The 16,455-nt window shown below is 42.2% G+C and overlaps 1 protein-coding gene across 1 annotated transcript; it reads left to right on the forward strand.

The window, feature by feature from the left end:
* The first annotated feature begins 436 nt into the window (after positions 1 to 436).
* Positions 437 to 13,003, forward strand: LOC136763419 (prolyl endopeptidase). The gene is made up of 15 exons (XM_066717425.1): positions 437 to 584; positions 1,487 to 1,561; positions 1,763 to 1,896; positions 2,018 to 2,148; positions 2,357 to 2,566; positions 3,454 to 3,575; positions 5,333 to 5,438; positions 5,778 to 5,969; positions 7,453 to 7,650; positions 7,791 to 7,894; positions 9,116 to 9,252; positions 9,807 to 9,901; positions 10,431 to 10,562; positions 10,949 to 11,105; positions 11,652 to 13,003. The coding sequence occupies exons 1-15, from the start codon at positions 543 to 545 to the stop codon at positions 11,944 to 11,946; spliced, it is 2,130 nt and encodes a 709-aa protein (XP_066573522.1). The 5' UTR covers positions 437 to 542; the 3' UTR covers positions 11,947 to 13,003.
* The last annotated feature ends 3,452 nt before the right edge of the window (positions 13,004 to 16,455 follow it).

Here is a 16,455-nt window from a genome sequence, read left to right on the forward strand (position 1 = left end):
TCTATAATGCCATATTTTTGTGTATCAGTTACAGGAAAAGCTATATAAAACTCCCCATGATTATATGTTCTTTGTATATTGAATAAATGGTCATACTATCACATTTAATATGCACTTCAGATCACAGGATAAACCTCAAGAGTCTGAACAATCCATAATTAATTAAAAGGCTCAAGGATACAGTCAGAAAGTTAAACATGGGACATTTCATATGATCAATTCAAGTCATAAATGAAAACCACCAGTATAAAATATCTACTTATAACACAAAGCCACTGAATCATCCTGTGGTATGTAAAAATGTATCTTTTAAAAAAGCCTGTTTTTAAATTGAAAAAAAAAAAAATGCTCTCAAAAAAATCCCTCTGCTGCTTTGGGCTGCTCTTGCCATCGCTCGACTGAGTGCAGTAACTTCCTGTCTGTTCAACAGTTGTTTTTTTCCTCATGCTTTTTAATTTCACTTTCACTTTGCCACAGTTGCTGCCTCATCGCACCCTGAGAGTGAAAAACAGTCCCTCTTGAGTTTTCATTTACAAAGGGAAATGGAGTTCAAGTATCCAGTAGCCCGACGAGACGAGAGCAAGGTAAGTTTAGCGTGCTTTCCTTGGTTCTGAAGGGGGGCTTGGTGTTAAAGCGACACAGACGTATTGTGCTCAGAGTGTAACAGAGAAACCAGGCCTAGCTCCCTCCGGCAGAAGCAACTGAAATCAAACATTAACCTTGTGCTCCTAACCACAATCACAGATTCACAGCACTTCCGTGAAAGTCCCCCCCGTGAACCAGCAAGACTACAGTAAATTACCAGTCAGGGTTACCGAATGTGATCTCATTGAAGAACCTTTCCTTTCCTCTTCGTCTTACTTTCCTCCCAGTCCTAGATTCTTAGAATCCTTTATGATCTCTTGTTTGGATGATCTTTGTATTACCTGATCATTGTGAATCAACGTAAAAAAAATAAAAATAAAAAAAACACAAAAAGTGACAAAAAGTGATGGGTGTGGTGGGGTAAAGGTTCTTCCTGTAAGTGATTCATTTATTTATTTTTTTTGCTTTTGGTGAAGATTAATCATCGTTGCCAGTACAAATGAATGTAGTTAACTGTCCCTTCTTACACTGTAAAACTGTGCCTGTGTTTCAATACACTACTTTTTCCAACACATGCTTTAAAGACAATGGAAATGGAATGTGTGCTGGTTTCAGTTATGGAGATGTTTATTACTTCAGATTATTTTCTTTAAAATAAGTCTAGTCCTAACTAACCAAGAAGTGAGCTGATGGATAGCTTAAGGTCATAAAAAGTTCCCCTTGTTTATTTTTCTAAAAAATTTGTTTACAAGAAAATGATGCAGCAAAGTGAACAAGAACTTGTTGGGTTTAATATTTTTAAGAGGGAAACGCAGGGAGCATAGACATGATGCAAAGTTGTTTAAAAGCATGATTTACGGGAATTGCCAAGTGCCTATGTGACCATTTGTTATTGTTAAAGGTCGATGACTACCATGGGACCAAGATACCGGACCCCTATGCTTGGCTGGAAGACCCTAATTCTGAAGAAACCAAGGTGGGCAACACTATTGTAAAGAGAAATAATTCAAAATGATTTTTTCTTTAGATCTGAAGAAGGCAGAGGCAGTAGGCATTAAGGAGTAACAGGAATTGGGTTGGGGTGGGGAGCTTATTTAGCAGTATTAATTAATCAGTAATTGGGGAGGAAGATCAGAAATTAGGAGATGCGATTGCACATTTTTTTTGTGAGTCACAGGCTTTCGTAGAGGAGCAGAACAAGCTCAGCATGCCCTTCCTGGAGAAATGTGCCGTGAAGCAGAGGTTCCAGGAGAGACTCACAGAACTCTTTGACTATCCCAAGTACAGCTGCCCTTACAAGAGGGGGAATAGGTAGGGCCGTATTCATTGTGTTCACTTTACATGTCTGATTGATAGTGTATTGTGCTAATATTAATTTATTGTGGGGAACACAGTGTACGAATGCCACCTGGCTCTTCTGATGTTCCTGCAGGTTCTTCTATTACCACAACAAGGGGCTGCAGAACCAGGACGTGCTGTATGTTCAAGACTCTCTGGATGGGGAGCCGCGGGTGCTTTTTGACCCAAACAAGCTCTCGGAGGACGGCACCGTTGCTCTCAAGAGTAAGGGCTTTTCTGTATAAGCTGCTTCTTGCCAGATATGCTAAGAAACCACCTCTCAATAACTCTACTGCCAAACTTCTCAGCATTATTAACATGAAATAGATAGATTGATACTTAAATCAGTTAAAATACTTTAAGCTGTAAGAGCCGAGAGCAAATGCATAACATGGCATATACATCGCTCGCTCTCTCCCTCCCTGCCTCCCAGTGGCCCGGCTGTCGGAGGAGTGTGAGTACTTTGCCTATGGTTTGAGCTCCAGTGGCTCAGACTGGGTCACAGTGAAGTTCATGACGGTGACTGACCAGAAGGAGCTGCCTGACGTTCTGGAGAGGGTGAAGTTCAGCTGCCTGGCCTGGACTCACGACGGCAAAGGGGTCTTCTACAACTGTTACCCCAAACAGGAGGGCAAAGCTGATGGTAGGTCTACACAGCGGGACCAAGCCTTCCACAGGCATCAGATCACCTCAGACATAAGGAAACACTCCTTTATTAGTATTAATATACAGGTGGCTAGTAAACTTTCAAGGGTGACAAAGGGCTCTGGTCAGGTGTGACCCAGGTTTATCTTCCTCAAAGCCTCTTTTATCCACACATCAGCAAGCTAAAATCAATGTTCAGGTTACAATTCTGGTTATGTTTCAATTACTCCAAGACTTCAAGTGCACAGCTCCTATTACACACACTACTAAACCTTGCTGTCTAGTGTTACAAGCATGTCTGAGGATAGCACATAAACTTGGAAACTGGACAACCAAAACCTGTTTGCTTATATTGCAGCTTCTTCTGGGGAGGAGGAGCAGGAGGGGAGATCTTATTTTGACCTTTAAAATGTTTCTATGTTTGTGTCCATGCCTCACCATATGACACAGCTGTTTCATATGAACTAGTTTTCAATTTGCCCCTTTGTTATCACTGGGATTCTCTCTCTCGCACAAAGATAATGGCTCCCATGAAACATAAAAGTAGCGCTTGAATCTTGTAATGTTATAGTGAGGCAAATTTTCTAGCTCCTGCAAGTGACATGAGAAACTGCAGCCTGAAGGACTTTCACAGGGAACTGCACCTTTAACACAGCTGAACTTAGAAAAACTGCTTTGTGCGTTGAAACTTAGACATTTTCCATTCTTTTTCAGGATTTGAACATGAAAAGTTACACACACAAAGTCCTTGAACACTGCAGCAACACAGTGGTGTACAATGCTATTCTCCAGAAACCATGTTGAAACTTCATTTTTAAAAATTACAATACCATTACTAATATTTATCATAATGCATACTGAACTTTTGCTTCTGAATTCAAACAGGGACAGAGACGACTTGCAATCTCAATCAGAAGCTGTACTACCATGTGATTGGAACCAGCCAATCAAAGGACATCCTGGTGGCAGAATTTCCTGATCACCCCAAGTGGCACAGTGGCGTCACGGTACCAAGTTAATTTTCTATTAATTAATGTAGTTCGTTTGTAAGTTACTTACACAAATAAATACTACTTTATCCTTTTTCCAATAAACATATGTTATAAAAACCTACACAGAGGAACTCACTAGTCCGATATACACTCACCTAAAGGATTATTAGGAACACCTGTTCAATTTCTCATTAATGCAATTATCTAATCAACCAATCACATGGCAGATGCTTCAATGCATTTAGGGGTGTGGTCCTGGTCAAGACAATCTCCTGAACTCCAAACTGAATGTCTGAATGGGAAAGAAAGGTGATTTAAGCAATTTTGAGCGTGGCATGGTTGTTGGTGCCAGACGGGCCGGTCTGAGTATTTCACAATCTGCTCAGTTACTGGGATTTTCACGCACAACCATTTCTAGGGTTTACAAAGAATGGTGTGAAAAGGAAAAAACATCCAGTATGCGGCAGTCCTGTGGGCGAAAATGCCTTGTTGATGCTAGAGGTCAGAGGAGAATGGGCCGACTGATTCAAGCTGATAGAAGAGCAACTTTGACTGAAATAACCACTCGTTACAACCGAGGTATGCAGCAAAGCATTTGTGAAGCCACAACACGTACAACCTTGAGGCGGATGGGCTACAACAGCAGAAGACCCCACCGGGTACCACTCATCTCCACTACAAATAGGAAAAAGAGGCTACAATTTGCACAAGCTCACCAAAATTGGACAGTTGAAGACTGGAAAAATGTTGCCTGGTCTGATGAGTCTCGATTTCTGTTGAGACATTCAGATGGTAGAGTCAGAATTTGGCGTAAACAGAATGAGAACATGGATCCATCATGCCTTGTTACCACTGTGCAGGCTGGTGGTGGTGGTGTAATGGTGTGGGGGATGTTTTCTTGGCACACTTTAGGCCCCTTAGTGCCAATTGGGCATCGTTTAAATGCCACGGCCTACCTGAGCATTGTTTCTGACCATGTCCATCCCTTTATGACCTCTGATGGCTACTTCCAGCAGGATAATGCACCATGTCACAAAGGTCGAATCATTTCAAATTGGTTTCTTGAACATGACAATGAGTTCACTGTACTAAACTGGCCCCCACAGTCACCAGATCTCAACCCAATAGAGCATCTTTGGGATGTGGTGGAACGGGAGCTTCATGCCCTGGATGTGCATCCCACAAATCTCCATCAAATGCAAGATGCTATCCTATCAATATGGGCCAACATTTCTAAAGAATGCTTTCAGCACCTTGTTGAATCAATGCCACGTAGAATTAAGGCAGTTCTGAAGGCGAAAGGGGGTCAAACACTGTATTAGTATGGTGTTCCTAATAATCCTTTAGGTGAGTGTATACTGCTGTATCCTCCAGTTTTTCAAACGGATGTATTTCACAGTATTTCTTGTGGTGTCCAGTCCTATAAATACAGTTCTTAAGAACATCTATACCTTGTTTTGTCACGCTGCAACAGTAGGTTGATGTACACCAATTAGGTTTGGACCTAATTCATGTATTTTTTCAGATAAGGTTATAATAGGTTAAGGGTTGAATAAGTTGAGTATTAAACACAGCAGCTTTTCCTGTAACTAGCTTATCGACTTCAAAGTCTTTGGCTACATGTCTTCAGAGAAAAATCTTGCAACTGACCACAGATTGGCATTACAGATCACAGTGTTCTCACAGCTCTATACTGGATTAACCAACATTTCACCGAAGCACCACTCATGTGAAGCAGCTGTGTGCTTCATACTTGCTGTGTGTGCCTGCAGGTGTCAGACGATGGGAAGTACGCTGTGCTCTCCATCACAGAAGGCTGTGAGCCAGTCAACCAGCTGTGGTACTGCGACCTGCAAAAGCTGCCCAATGGAATCACTGGCAAGTACTTCTTCAGACAACGGCCTTGAATTTGGAACTTCGACCTATTTCAGTTTAAGTTTTTTGTAATCTAGACTCAGCCCAGTATGTAGTCTGCCTCTCGGTTTTATTATTTCCACAGAAGCACAAAAATAAACACATTCCATACACTATGTGCTCCTCTAATCCCTCAGGGGTATCCAAAGCCCTCTGACCTCTTATTCTTGCTTTGGATGGTGTGAAGAGTAGAGCACATTAGTAACTATACAAGTCGTTTGTTCTTCACATTGATTTTACTGTATTTGCCAGTGTCTCTGTGGAACCATTCCTCCATACCTCCCGTCTCTCTTCCCTGCCTAGGAATCCTCCCCTGGGTCAAGCTGGTGGAGAACTTCGAAGCGCAGTACTCCTACGTGACGAATGAGAACACTGTCTTCACTTTCCGCACAAACCTGAAGGCACCTCGCTACAAACTCATTAACATCAACCTGGAGCAGCCAGAGCCGTCAAAGTGGAGTACGCTGATCCCAGAGCACGAGAAGGACGTCCTGGGTAAGAGGGTGGCACGTGCTAGAAGAGTGCATATACTGAAATACCAAAATGGATCGTAACGATATTCTTTAAATACAGCCTATCACTTTTGGATGGGTATTCATGCTTGGAAATAAAATTAATGTTGTTTCTTTCCTCTGTCAGCTGAGGTCAGGGGTATTTGGTAATGTCCACCTCTGGAATTGAGGACAGTAAACTATGTACTCCAGTTTATCTTCGATGTAGTGATGAGGAATGGTGCATCTCTTGAGGTCCCTGTAATCCACACCCACCCAATTCCATACCTCTTACACATAACCACTATTGTAGAGGCGTAGCTAGCCCCCTCTTTCCTGAGGCTTACTAGTTCCAAGGAAGAAGCAGCCGTTTGAACAGCAGCAGCAGCAGCCGTTACTAGCACTTTCAAGAGCTACACACTCATCTCTCTGGCAGTAGCAGGATTCCCATTCTTAAAAAAACTGACATCAGCAGCTGAAGCTATCAGGGTTTCAACTATAGGTTGCTTCTAGGTAAAATTACAACAAATACCCTTTCAAATACTCTTTAGTAATAATCAGTAGGAAACATGTCCTTACATTTCATATATAAACACTCATATAAACACATAGAATTTAATTAACTTCCTTGGGGCCTAAATCTTACAAGAAAACTGATGCAATTGACCACAGCTTTTGTCCTACTTACACTTTTTCTTTGCCGATGCAGCTGCACAAGTAGCATCCATGAGTTTCTAGTGTGAGGACCTTGACTAAGTGTTTAGGCCAACTCCGGTGCTGTGCATAAAAACGTGATGTACATTACTCTACAGAGATCAATACTTTATGGACCCAAATCAGAAAAGCTTTATCAAAACAAAATTAAGCGTTTTCACTCTAAGGAAGTAATAAACTGTGGTTAATGTATATCTAAGTGTGTATTTTGGTATTTAGACATGTTATTATTGCCAGGGGGAAAATCTCAGATTCAGATTCCTAATGAAAACGTTTTAACTGATGAAAATTAGGGTGGCTCCGAGTTCGAATCTGAACATCCTCAATCGTGATTGGTGCAACCGCCTGTCATTTTTTAACAAATTACCTTCCTGATTGACACATCAATGTAGAGTTCACTGTAATCTAAGGTGCAAAATGATCCAATGGATGGCCATGACTATAAAGCATGAATTTAAAGGATTGTCACGTCATCCCTTTTATAAACTCACAGATACCAGTTGATGGAGGCAATGTGCTAAACTGAATTTATTTGTGCTTGGATTAATCAATAGGTTATGTTTTCAGTGAGTGTTTAACTGATACAGGTGAATGCTTTGGTCATGATTAGAAAAATGTATTGGATTTAAAATGTGTTATTAACTAATGTATTGATCCATATAACCTTGTGGATATATAGAGAATATATATGATGCATCCTTTTTTCAATTAACACATGAACAAGTTTTTCTCACCTTAAGAGATACCCGTCTTTCCTTTTCTTGTGGTGGCAGGCTTTGTGGCCTGCGTCAACTTCAGTTTCCTGCTGGTAAACTACGTCCATGATGTGAAGGATGTGCTCCACCTGTACGAGCTGAAGAGCGGGTGCTTCCTGAAGAACCTGCCCCTGGACGTGGGCACAGTGGTGGGGCTGAGCTGCAAGAAGAAGCACACAGACTTCTTCTACAAGTTCACCTCTTTCACCAGCCCAGGTACGGCCCTGGTACATGGGGGGCTTTGTTATAATTCGGATGAAACTGACTTTGAGAGTTTTTTGTTTGTCTTTCTAATATCTGCCTTATTCAGCTTCTGCTCCTGCATCTCTCATGGTCCTGTCCTGCTTTTCCTTCAGGCATCATCTACCACTGTGACCTGAAGTCTGAAGCACAGGAGCCCACTGTGTTCAGACAGGTGGAGGTGAAAGGCATCCAGCCCTCAGACTACCAGACTGTGCAGGTACTATATAGAAGAACATTTAAAACACCCTGTGCAACCTTTATGAGCAAACTAGAGATTCACATTGAAAAAAGAGTGCTTCTGTGTAAAACTACTTATGCATTTGTGATGTAAAATTAAGATATGCACTGCTTTTTCATACAGGACTAGTTGTTAAGTAAAATGCAGTTTTAAAGCAGCACATCAGTGCTCAAGCTGAAACTAAAACCCTTATCCTGCCTGAATCCTTGCCTGAGAGCAGATGCTGCTGGTCTGTTTTCTCAGAGCAGACTGCTGTTATGGGCACAGACCCATGAGAGAGGTACTGACACACTACGCATATTCATTGTGTTTGAATGAAGGATACCACGGGGTGGAAACGTTTTTTAAATAAAACGTATTTTTAGTGTGAAACCTCAGCTTGTCTTGATGCACAGACTCATTTGATTCTTGTAGACACGTATGCATTGATAAATGAGTCATGTTTATTTCTTATTTAATTTTCTCATGCGTGACTTTTTCTCACGTGTCCAAAACGTCCGTGGCACAGTGCGTGCCTGATGGCATATCAATGGTCTTGGCACACGGGCTGAGTAACAGTGCAATCGGTCATACAAAGAAAACCACGCAGCACTTACCTCTGTGTGTCAGAATACAAGTCTCCATCGTGTAACGCAGGTTTCCACAGTTCTGCGCAGATTTGCAGAATCCCACCGATCCCATTGGTGGAGCAGCGCAGATCTGCAGACATCTGCGCTACACGAACGCGCCCACTGTCATCCCCCGAAGTTACGAGACCGGCGACGTAAATCAAGACAGATGTTGAAGCAGAAATGTACCTATTCGAAAGCATCGTGAAAATTCACAAGTAAACAGTTAAATTAACCGTAAAAACTGTTATTACAGAGCAGAGGGATAATTTGCATACAAGCGCAGACTGCAGCATGAAGCTCTGGGGCTCCTCCCATTCGCCTGCTCAGTGCAATGTTGCCTACGTAAGTGCGTGACGACGCAAGACGAGATGACGTAATGCGTGGGATGACTAATTCTTAAGGAGTCGATATCCTGCGAATCTAATGTGTTGTTCTGATGCAGTTATTATTACCAGTATTGCACAGGGATCACTATAATAAAAACAAATTGAAATTATTTAGCCATGACTTCCAATCTAAACAAAAACAAGTTATTTCACATTCAGTAAAATAATGATAATCAATATTATGATTAAAACTTATGTTGTAGGTCTTCTATCCGAGTAAAGATGGCACAAAGATCCCCATGTTCCTGGTGCATGCCAAAGGGATCAAGCGTGATGGATCTCATCCTGTTTTTCTCTATGGTTATGGTGGATTTGACAACTCCATCCAACCCCACTACAAGTCAGTACAACTTGGCTCCATCACACACGAAGACACTTTGAACTGTGTGTTTAAAGAATAAGAAAGTGGGCAGGGAAGGTGGTAACAACTGAATCACACAGGTGTTCTCCATTTGTGCCACAATAACTCCTCACACTTAATCTAAAATTACAGTCTTGATTATCCACCTCAACAAACTACATTATGGCCCTTCCTAGTGAGGGTGCCATTTGAATTTTCCTATGGCTCTATAATCCATTCATCTTTTTTGATATAGTGCCTTTCTCAATATGTTGCTGCAAATTACTTTAAATGACTGAAAACATTATATTAACAGTAGTAAAATGAAATATTACTTTGCATTAACACAAGAAGGACATTCAAAAACCATGAAAAATAATAAAACCATAATCAAAGCCTAGGACATTCAAAGAACCTACTGGAGTTCAGAGACCTTGCAGCCGAAGGCTCTGCCAACTGTATGAACTGGAAGAGCGCTGATCCGCTGATAGCGTGTATTAAGGCTGAATTTCTGACTGCATCGCTATCACTCTGATACCTGTACTATTTTGCAGTGTCGCTTACCTGCTGTTTGTGAGGCACCTTGGAGGTATCCTTGCGGTTGCCAACATCCGTGGAGGGGGAGAGTACGGACAGACCTGGCACAAAGGTACCCACAGAGCCGGTGACCAAGAGCTTGACAGGCCTGGTGACGCCCCATGTTTAGATTATATCTGAATACATTTGTTCCCACATTGAATTTTGATAATTCAGTGATTGGTACAGAAGACTTGTAGATAACATTATATGGAAATTTGCTGGTGAGACTTTGATTTGACAATCAAAAACAAGTATCACATTTTGTTATTGTTTCTTTTCTCATCTGATTGGGTTTCAGGAACATTTCTGTTTTAGGATCGTATTATTTTTAATTGTTGGCAGAAATCCTGACTGCTGGAGTCAATTCATTTTCTGTGTGTTTTATGCTCATTACTTTTTCAGATGTTCCTTTAACCTTTTGTACCCTACCTGAGACTTATTAAAGAAAAAAAAGCTCTTCAGTCTTTATCTCTTTGCAGAATCTCTGCTTGGCTTCAGATTTCTGAACTATGTGAATTATGAAATACAGTGAAACTGGGTGCAAGCCAGTATCTCTGCTGTTCTCTGAATGCCTGAGTGCTGTTGTTTCCCTCATTCAGCTGGGTGCCTCGGGAACAAGCAGAATTGCTTTGATGATTTCCAGAGTGCGGTGGAGTATCTGATCAAAGAAGGCTACACCACAGCCAGCAAACTGGCCATCAACGGGGCTTCCAATGGGGGGCTGCTCGTTGGTAAGAGAGGACAGCTACTGTACCAGAACTGTAGAAATACAATAAACTGCCTCTATATTTCGTATAATTTTTATATGAGTCTGCACTGGAGAGTTAGACATTTTATAGTATTTTGGAGTCTTATGTTGTGTAACACTGCATGGATTATTATTTTTATTTTTTTCCATTTGACTTTTATCGTATTATCAATTGCATTATCTCTCTGTCAAAGATTTACAAAAATGCAGTGTAGGTGTGGAGAAGAGAGAGATCTTTACTTTTTCATGAAAGGCAATTTAGGGTTTAATAGGACAGTAAACTTCCCTTGTGTATATGCTGCTGGGTTAAGTTCTGTGTGTGTGTGTGTGTGTGTGTGTGTGTGTGTGTGTGTTCTCTACCTGTGTCAGCGGCCTGTGTCAACCAGCGGCCAGACCTGTTCGGCTGTGCTGTGGCGGAGGTGGGAGTGATGGACATGCTGAAGTTCCACAAATTCACCATCGGCCACGCCTGGACCACGGACTACGGCTGCTCGGACAAGGAGGAAGAGTTCCAGTGGCTCATCAAGTGAGTTGGGCCCAGCTTTTTCTTTTTATTGGTCTTTTCCAATGGCTCTTCCAGTGTTTCAGAACCATTTTACAGTCATATTTGTATTGATTTCTTCTTGTTTCTTCAGACAAACAAAACCACATGTAATAAAACACTGCAAAACATGGATACAACAGATCTGGAAATATTGACATCTTGATCAGAATACTATCAATTGCTGTAAGAACCACCGTGGCCTAGCTTGGCTGTAGAGCCCCTGAGGCATGGTGAATATTTCAAAACAAGTTGTAGATAAGACATTCAAATATAAAGCAGATTAAAAGGAAGGCCGAATTCAGGGCAGACCTGTGTTTATTCCCTTAATCCTTGCCCAATCTGTTCACATTTAGGAGATGGAGAAGAACAATGAATACAAATCGGGGGGGGGTGGGGGGTGTGGCTAGACAGATTACCCATGCTTCTAATGAAGATTCTGGGATATGCAATTCCCTCTTCTGTCAGAGCATTGCTGTTTAAATGTTGGTGCTCCCTGATGTCTGATGGGCTTCTGTGTGTTCCCTTCAGGTACTCCCCCCTGCACAACCTGCCCTCTGCTCCCGCCCAGCACCTCAAGTACCCGGCCATGCTGCTGCTGACGGCGGACCACGACGACCGTGTTGTTCCCCTGCACTCCCTCAAGTACATCGCGACCCTGCAGCACGGCGTGGGGGCCAGCCCTCAGCAGCGCCAGCCTCTCTTAATCCGCATCGACACCAAGAGCGGCCACGGGGCAGGCAAACCCACCGCTAAGGCCATCCTCGAGGACACGCACATCTTCTCTTTCATCGCAGAGACCCTGAAACTGAACTGGATTGACTGAGGCAGAGGGAGAGATGGAGGGAGGGAGAGAGAGAGAGGGGGCTGGTTGATTTCAGAGTCACAGGACAGACAGACTGGCAGGGATGGTAATATTTAGAATCCTATCGCAGAGCAATTAAGGCCATTTTGTGTTTTTCCCGACACTAGTTGGTAAATATTATCTTATTTTAGTTGGTGTGTATTAATTTACTAATGTTAGGGTTGTTGACCGAGAGGCACAGTTCTTAGTCTGGTACTAAAAATTATATTTGCTTGCTCACTCAGTATGGTTTGACAATGCCAAACTGCTTATAACATATTAAATTCATCATATCCCATATGGAACAAACATATATTTATAATATATGATAGATGACCAATGTTTAAAGTGAATACATTTAAAATATATTTTAGTCTGTAATTCATATATCCATTTTACATTAAATGAACCTAAAGAAACAAATACATATTTTAAATATAGCCCATATATTTTAAATATACTTTCAATGGTCCAGTTATATTCTCTAAAAAGTTTAAGGATTATAAATCTACAGTATATTAAAAATATGTTTGTTCCACAAGGGATTGTCAAGCAACAGGATTCTTTGGACATCTCTGATGCAGGAGGAATAAAATCCAGCAGTCTTTCTAGCTCTCCCTCGATCATCAGCACCTTAAGAATTGGGAAATGTGGGGAAATTGGTATAATTAAACCTATAATGAGTTTAATTAGGGAGCTTGTGTACAGTTGGGGAATTTATGAGTATTGAAAATCTAAACACACAGCAGACAGTTTGTGACCGGCCTCACAGCCATTCTGAACCCCACAAGCAGAGGATACAATCTTTCAAGCACACAAGCACACACACACACAGAAAACCCCTCCGGGAGAGAGGACTCTTTGAGAGTCACGCAGGCAGGACTGAACCCCACACACACACACACACACACACAACCAGTTTATCAGTCAGATAAACAGTAGACACATTTTCAACCAGCAGATGTCCATGTATTGAATTGTCTGGTGTTTTAGATCATGATTTACACCTACTGTAATAAATGAATGCAATCATTGATGAGATGGGTTTCCTTGAGGAGTTTTTTTTTTAAAACAGCAACTTGTTCCTATGCAGTGTGATAGTAATTGCAGTTGAAGTAAAGTAAATTAATTGTTTATTCACTGAAATGAGCATGGAGAGTTTGGGAGCTTTGAGGCACTTCACAAGAGCAATAAGGAAAATATCAAAGTAACACGTTGACAAGTAAAACCAAATGGTTCAAAATCTATAATAGATAGTGGCATACAGAACAATATTTTAATTTTTGTCACAATGATAATTGTCATCATCAAGTGATGCAGCCCATTGGCAGGTTGAGCTTCCCATTCATTTTTCTCATTTTCCACTGGCCACCTTCAGTTTGTTGTATCTATGGAAACCAAACAAACAGCTGTTTTGGGGGCTTCAAACAAAATCCCACACCTATGCAAATCAGATGGGAGGAATTAGAAACCAGGAAGTCCCAAAACACAACATATTATCAAAGGTGCAGTAGCTTAATAAGCCCTGATTCATATCACAGCATGAACATGAGGGGGGAACAATATCTTTGGTATCTCTTGGTTATGGGAAACCGTCAGAGTTGAAAAGAAAAGCTAATTACTCCATCAAACATTAGTCAGACTGCACTGGAAAGGAAAAGGTTGTGTAAGCATTGATGGAGAAGTATCTTCAAGAGGGAATGGGTTTATACTGCTGTTACCTTTCTCACTTCTGCTGCAATTACAAAGCAATAACTCAGACAGAGAGTGGTATTTTTAGCCCTTCTCTTGAAAGAAGCCAAGGGCCAGAGAAAGCTGAGTCCTACCCAGCACGTCAGAATCTCTAGGGTAACCCCTAAACATCAATTCAAACACAATACAATTATGGCCAAAGAAAGGAGTATAAATCAGTTGTATTTATTCAGTAACAATGTACAACTCAGTTGGGAGAAGATACATATACATACATACACCGACATTGTGTACTGTTCCCTTTATTCCACAGAAAGATTAGACGTAAATTTAACTAAATAAAATCACAGAAGAGGAAAATATGGTAATTGGGCAAGAAACAAACAAAATAAAGAATGGAAGCCTCAGATTAGAGAGATTTATTAGATGTGTCGGTGCCATCACAGTGTGTGGATGTTCTCCAGGCGCCGGCGTCTCAGCGTCCTCACAAACCTGCCAAGAGAGAGAAAGACAAAGAGCCAGTCCGGGTGCACATGGGAAGCTTCATTCCAGAGTGTCTAGGTCCTGGCCCCTAACATATCTGTAAATTTCTCCGCGACCCTCTCCACCAGGTATGGAACCCCTGGAGGGTGAGGTCTTGGGCCGGCCATTCCTCTGTCCTCCCTACCTCTACCGCTGGCTAAAGCCGTCGCGACATCTCCGAGGTGGCTAGAGGAGGCCCACTTCTGTTGTGCTGGCAGTTTATCCCCTTGTCGGACCCCTGTGCAGTGCCGATGTTTCTGGCCTTGGCTTTCTGTTCTATTCGAGCCAGCAGCTGATCTAGTTCACCCTCCAGCTGCAATGGTTCCAGGACTTTCTTCCTCACGACTATCCCATCGCAGCTGGAGGGGGGGGCGGCTCTCACCTGCGAAAGGGTCTCGTTTATGCTGTCCTTCAACCTGGCTCCTGAGGCTCTACTCTCCACTCTCACAGGGGCTGGCATGGCGGGTCTATTTTTCTTTTCAGGGGGGCGGTCCACCACAATGGGGCCTGATGTTCTGGACTCTGCAACCCCTGCTTTCACTGGAGGAGGGAGTGGGGGAGGGCTGGGGGGTGCTTGGCTCTTTTGGGCTTCCTCCAGAGATGAGACAATGCCTAGTTTTGTTGTAAGTTTTTCCTCTCTGTCCACCACTTCTCTCTTCTTACTCACTACCTTCACCCAACCCCCTCTTCCAAACATTCTCCCTTTTTCTTTGGGGGTTCTTTTGGGGTAGGGGGAGGTTCTGAAGCCAAGGCATATATCTGGTCTTCTTCTCCTTCTCCCTCCTCGTCTTGTGCCGGGTCTCCCTCCTGTTGCAGCTCAGGGTCCGGAGCTGAGTTGCTCGACTTTGAGAAGGGAGACCCAACTCTATTTGCGTACGACCGGGGGCAGTTCTTAAAGTGCCCTCCCTTACACTTGTGGCAGACCACTGCTGTGCACTGGGCAACAACATGGTCTCTGCGCTGACACCGCCTACAGAGTTTTGACATCCTGTCATAGTAGATCAGCCCCCTGGCTTCCCCTATCTGTATTGTACTGGAGAGGTGGCAGACCTTCTCCGGGTTTTCCATACTTTGCCTCAACCAGACCAACCTTTTTCTTTGTGTGGCAGCTTGAGCAGACAGTTTAGGTCTTTAGGAGCAAAGCCCATACCATATCTGTATTGGCAAAGAACCAAGTCATTCCGGAGGTTAACGGACCTCAGCCCAATTCTACTTCCAAGGGGAACATAACAGGTGACCATAAAAAAAATGCGATTTATACAAAAACAATAGGTCTTTACCCAGGTAGACTTTCTACAAACTGGTCCGAGGCCCCCCATCTGCCAGTAATTATTCTAAGAAATAATACATTAAATAATGCAAATAAACACTATGAATAAATATCTAGAGCTGCAATGCACCTTTCTTTTAAAAGGACGTTCATTCTTCTTGTTCATATTTACATAGAAAAGGCAAGAACTACTCTGTGTGTAAAAGCAAAGCCATAATCGCTCTATTAGCGCAACTCTTAACCCCGCCCTGGACTCTGAGCCCAGGGCACAAACCCTGGTGTCTCTAGTGGGTTGAACTGTGTGCTTACAAATGCAATGATTGGACACATAAGGGATGCAATCTAATTAATGCAATAAGTAGTTGTGAAATAAAAGGGACGGAAATTCCATTTATATGGGAACTTCATGATTTCACAATGGTGTGTCTGAATCTTTTGTTGTGAACTGTAACTTCACTGGCGAAGTTTCGGAAAGGTATTAAACATTACCACCTACTGGCTAATGGTTATAATTACATTTAGGATACCAGTCTCTGCATGGGGAAAGATGCTTTAGGTCCCCTCCAAGGGATTTTTCTTACAGGCAACAGATTGTACATTAATTACGGAAAGTTACTCCCATACTGTACTCTCAGAATGGAGTGGTTTTCAGTCCTTTCTTTGCACAACTGTATATCTCATGACCAATGCAGACATCACCAGATGTTTCCTTTTAATAAATGTACTTATCTGCAACTATCAAATCACTACCAAACAAAATTTGGAATTCTGTAAGTCCTAATGTAATTGAACCTGGTTGACCTCAGAATTAATGTGGCAACAGTACCACCTACTGTACAGTCCCATCATTAGGAAGAAAAATAGTTAATTCCTGTGCAGCCACAGTGCCATGATCCTCCACTGAGCGTGCATTGAGAAGCATATCAATAAAAACTCATCAACTGGCTGAAGCCCTGCACAAGATTTTTCAACTTATTTTGATCAACAGCATCTCTCTTCCAGGTCAT

This window comes from Amia ocellicauda, chromosome 11, assembly GCF_036373705.1.
Source record: "Amia ocellicauda isolate fAmiCal2 chromosome 11, fAmiCal2.hap1, whole genome shotgun sequence".
Lineage (NCBI taxonomy): Eukaryota > Metazoa > Chordata > Actinopteri > Amiiformes > Amiidae > Amia > Amia ocellicauda.

Bases quoted from the DNA above. Each gene is read 5' to 3' on its own strand.
- LOC136763419 (XM_066717425.1), top strand. From the start codon at position 543: ATGGAGTTCAAGTATCCAGTAGCCCGACGAGACGAGAGCAAG. The intron at 3,576-5,332 runs GTACCAAGTTAA...GTGTGCCTGCAG, and splicing joins AGTGGCACAGTGGCGTCACG to GTGTCAGACGATGGGAAGTA. The intron at 7,651-7,790 runs GTACGGCCCTGG...CTTTTCCTTCAG, and splicing joins CACCTCTTTCACCAGCCCAG to GCATCATCTACCACTGTGAC.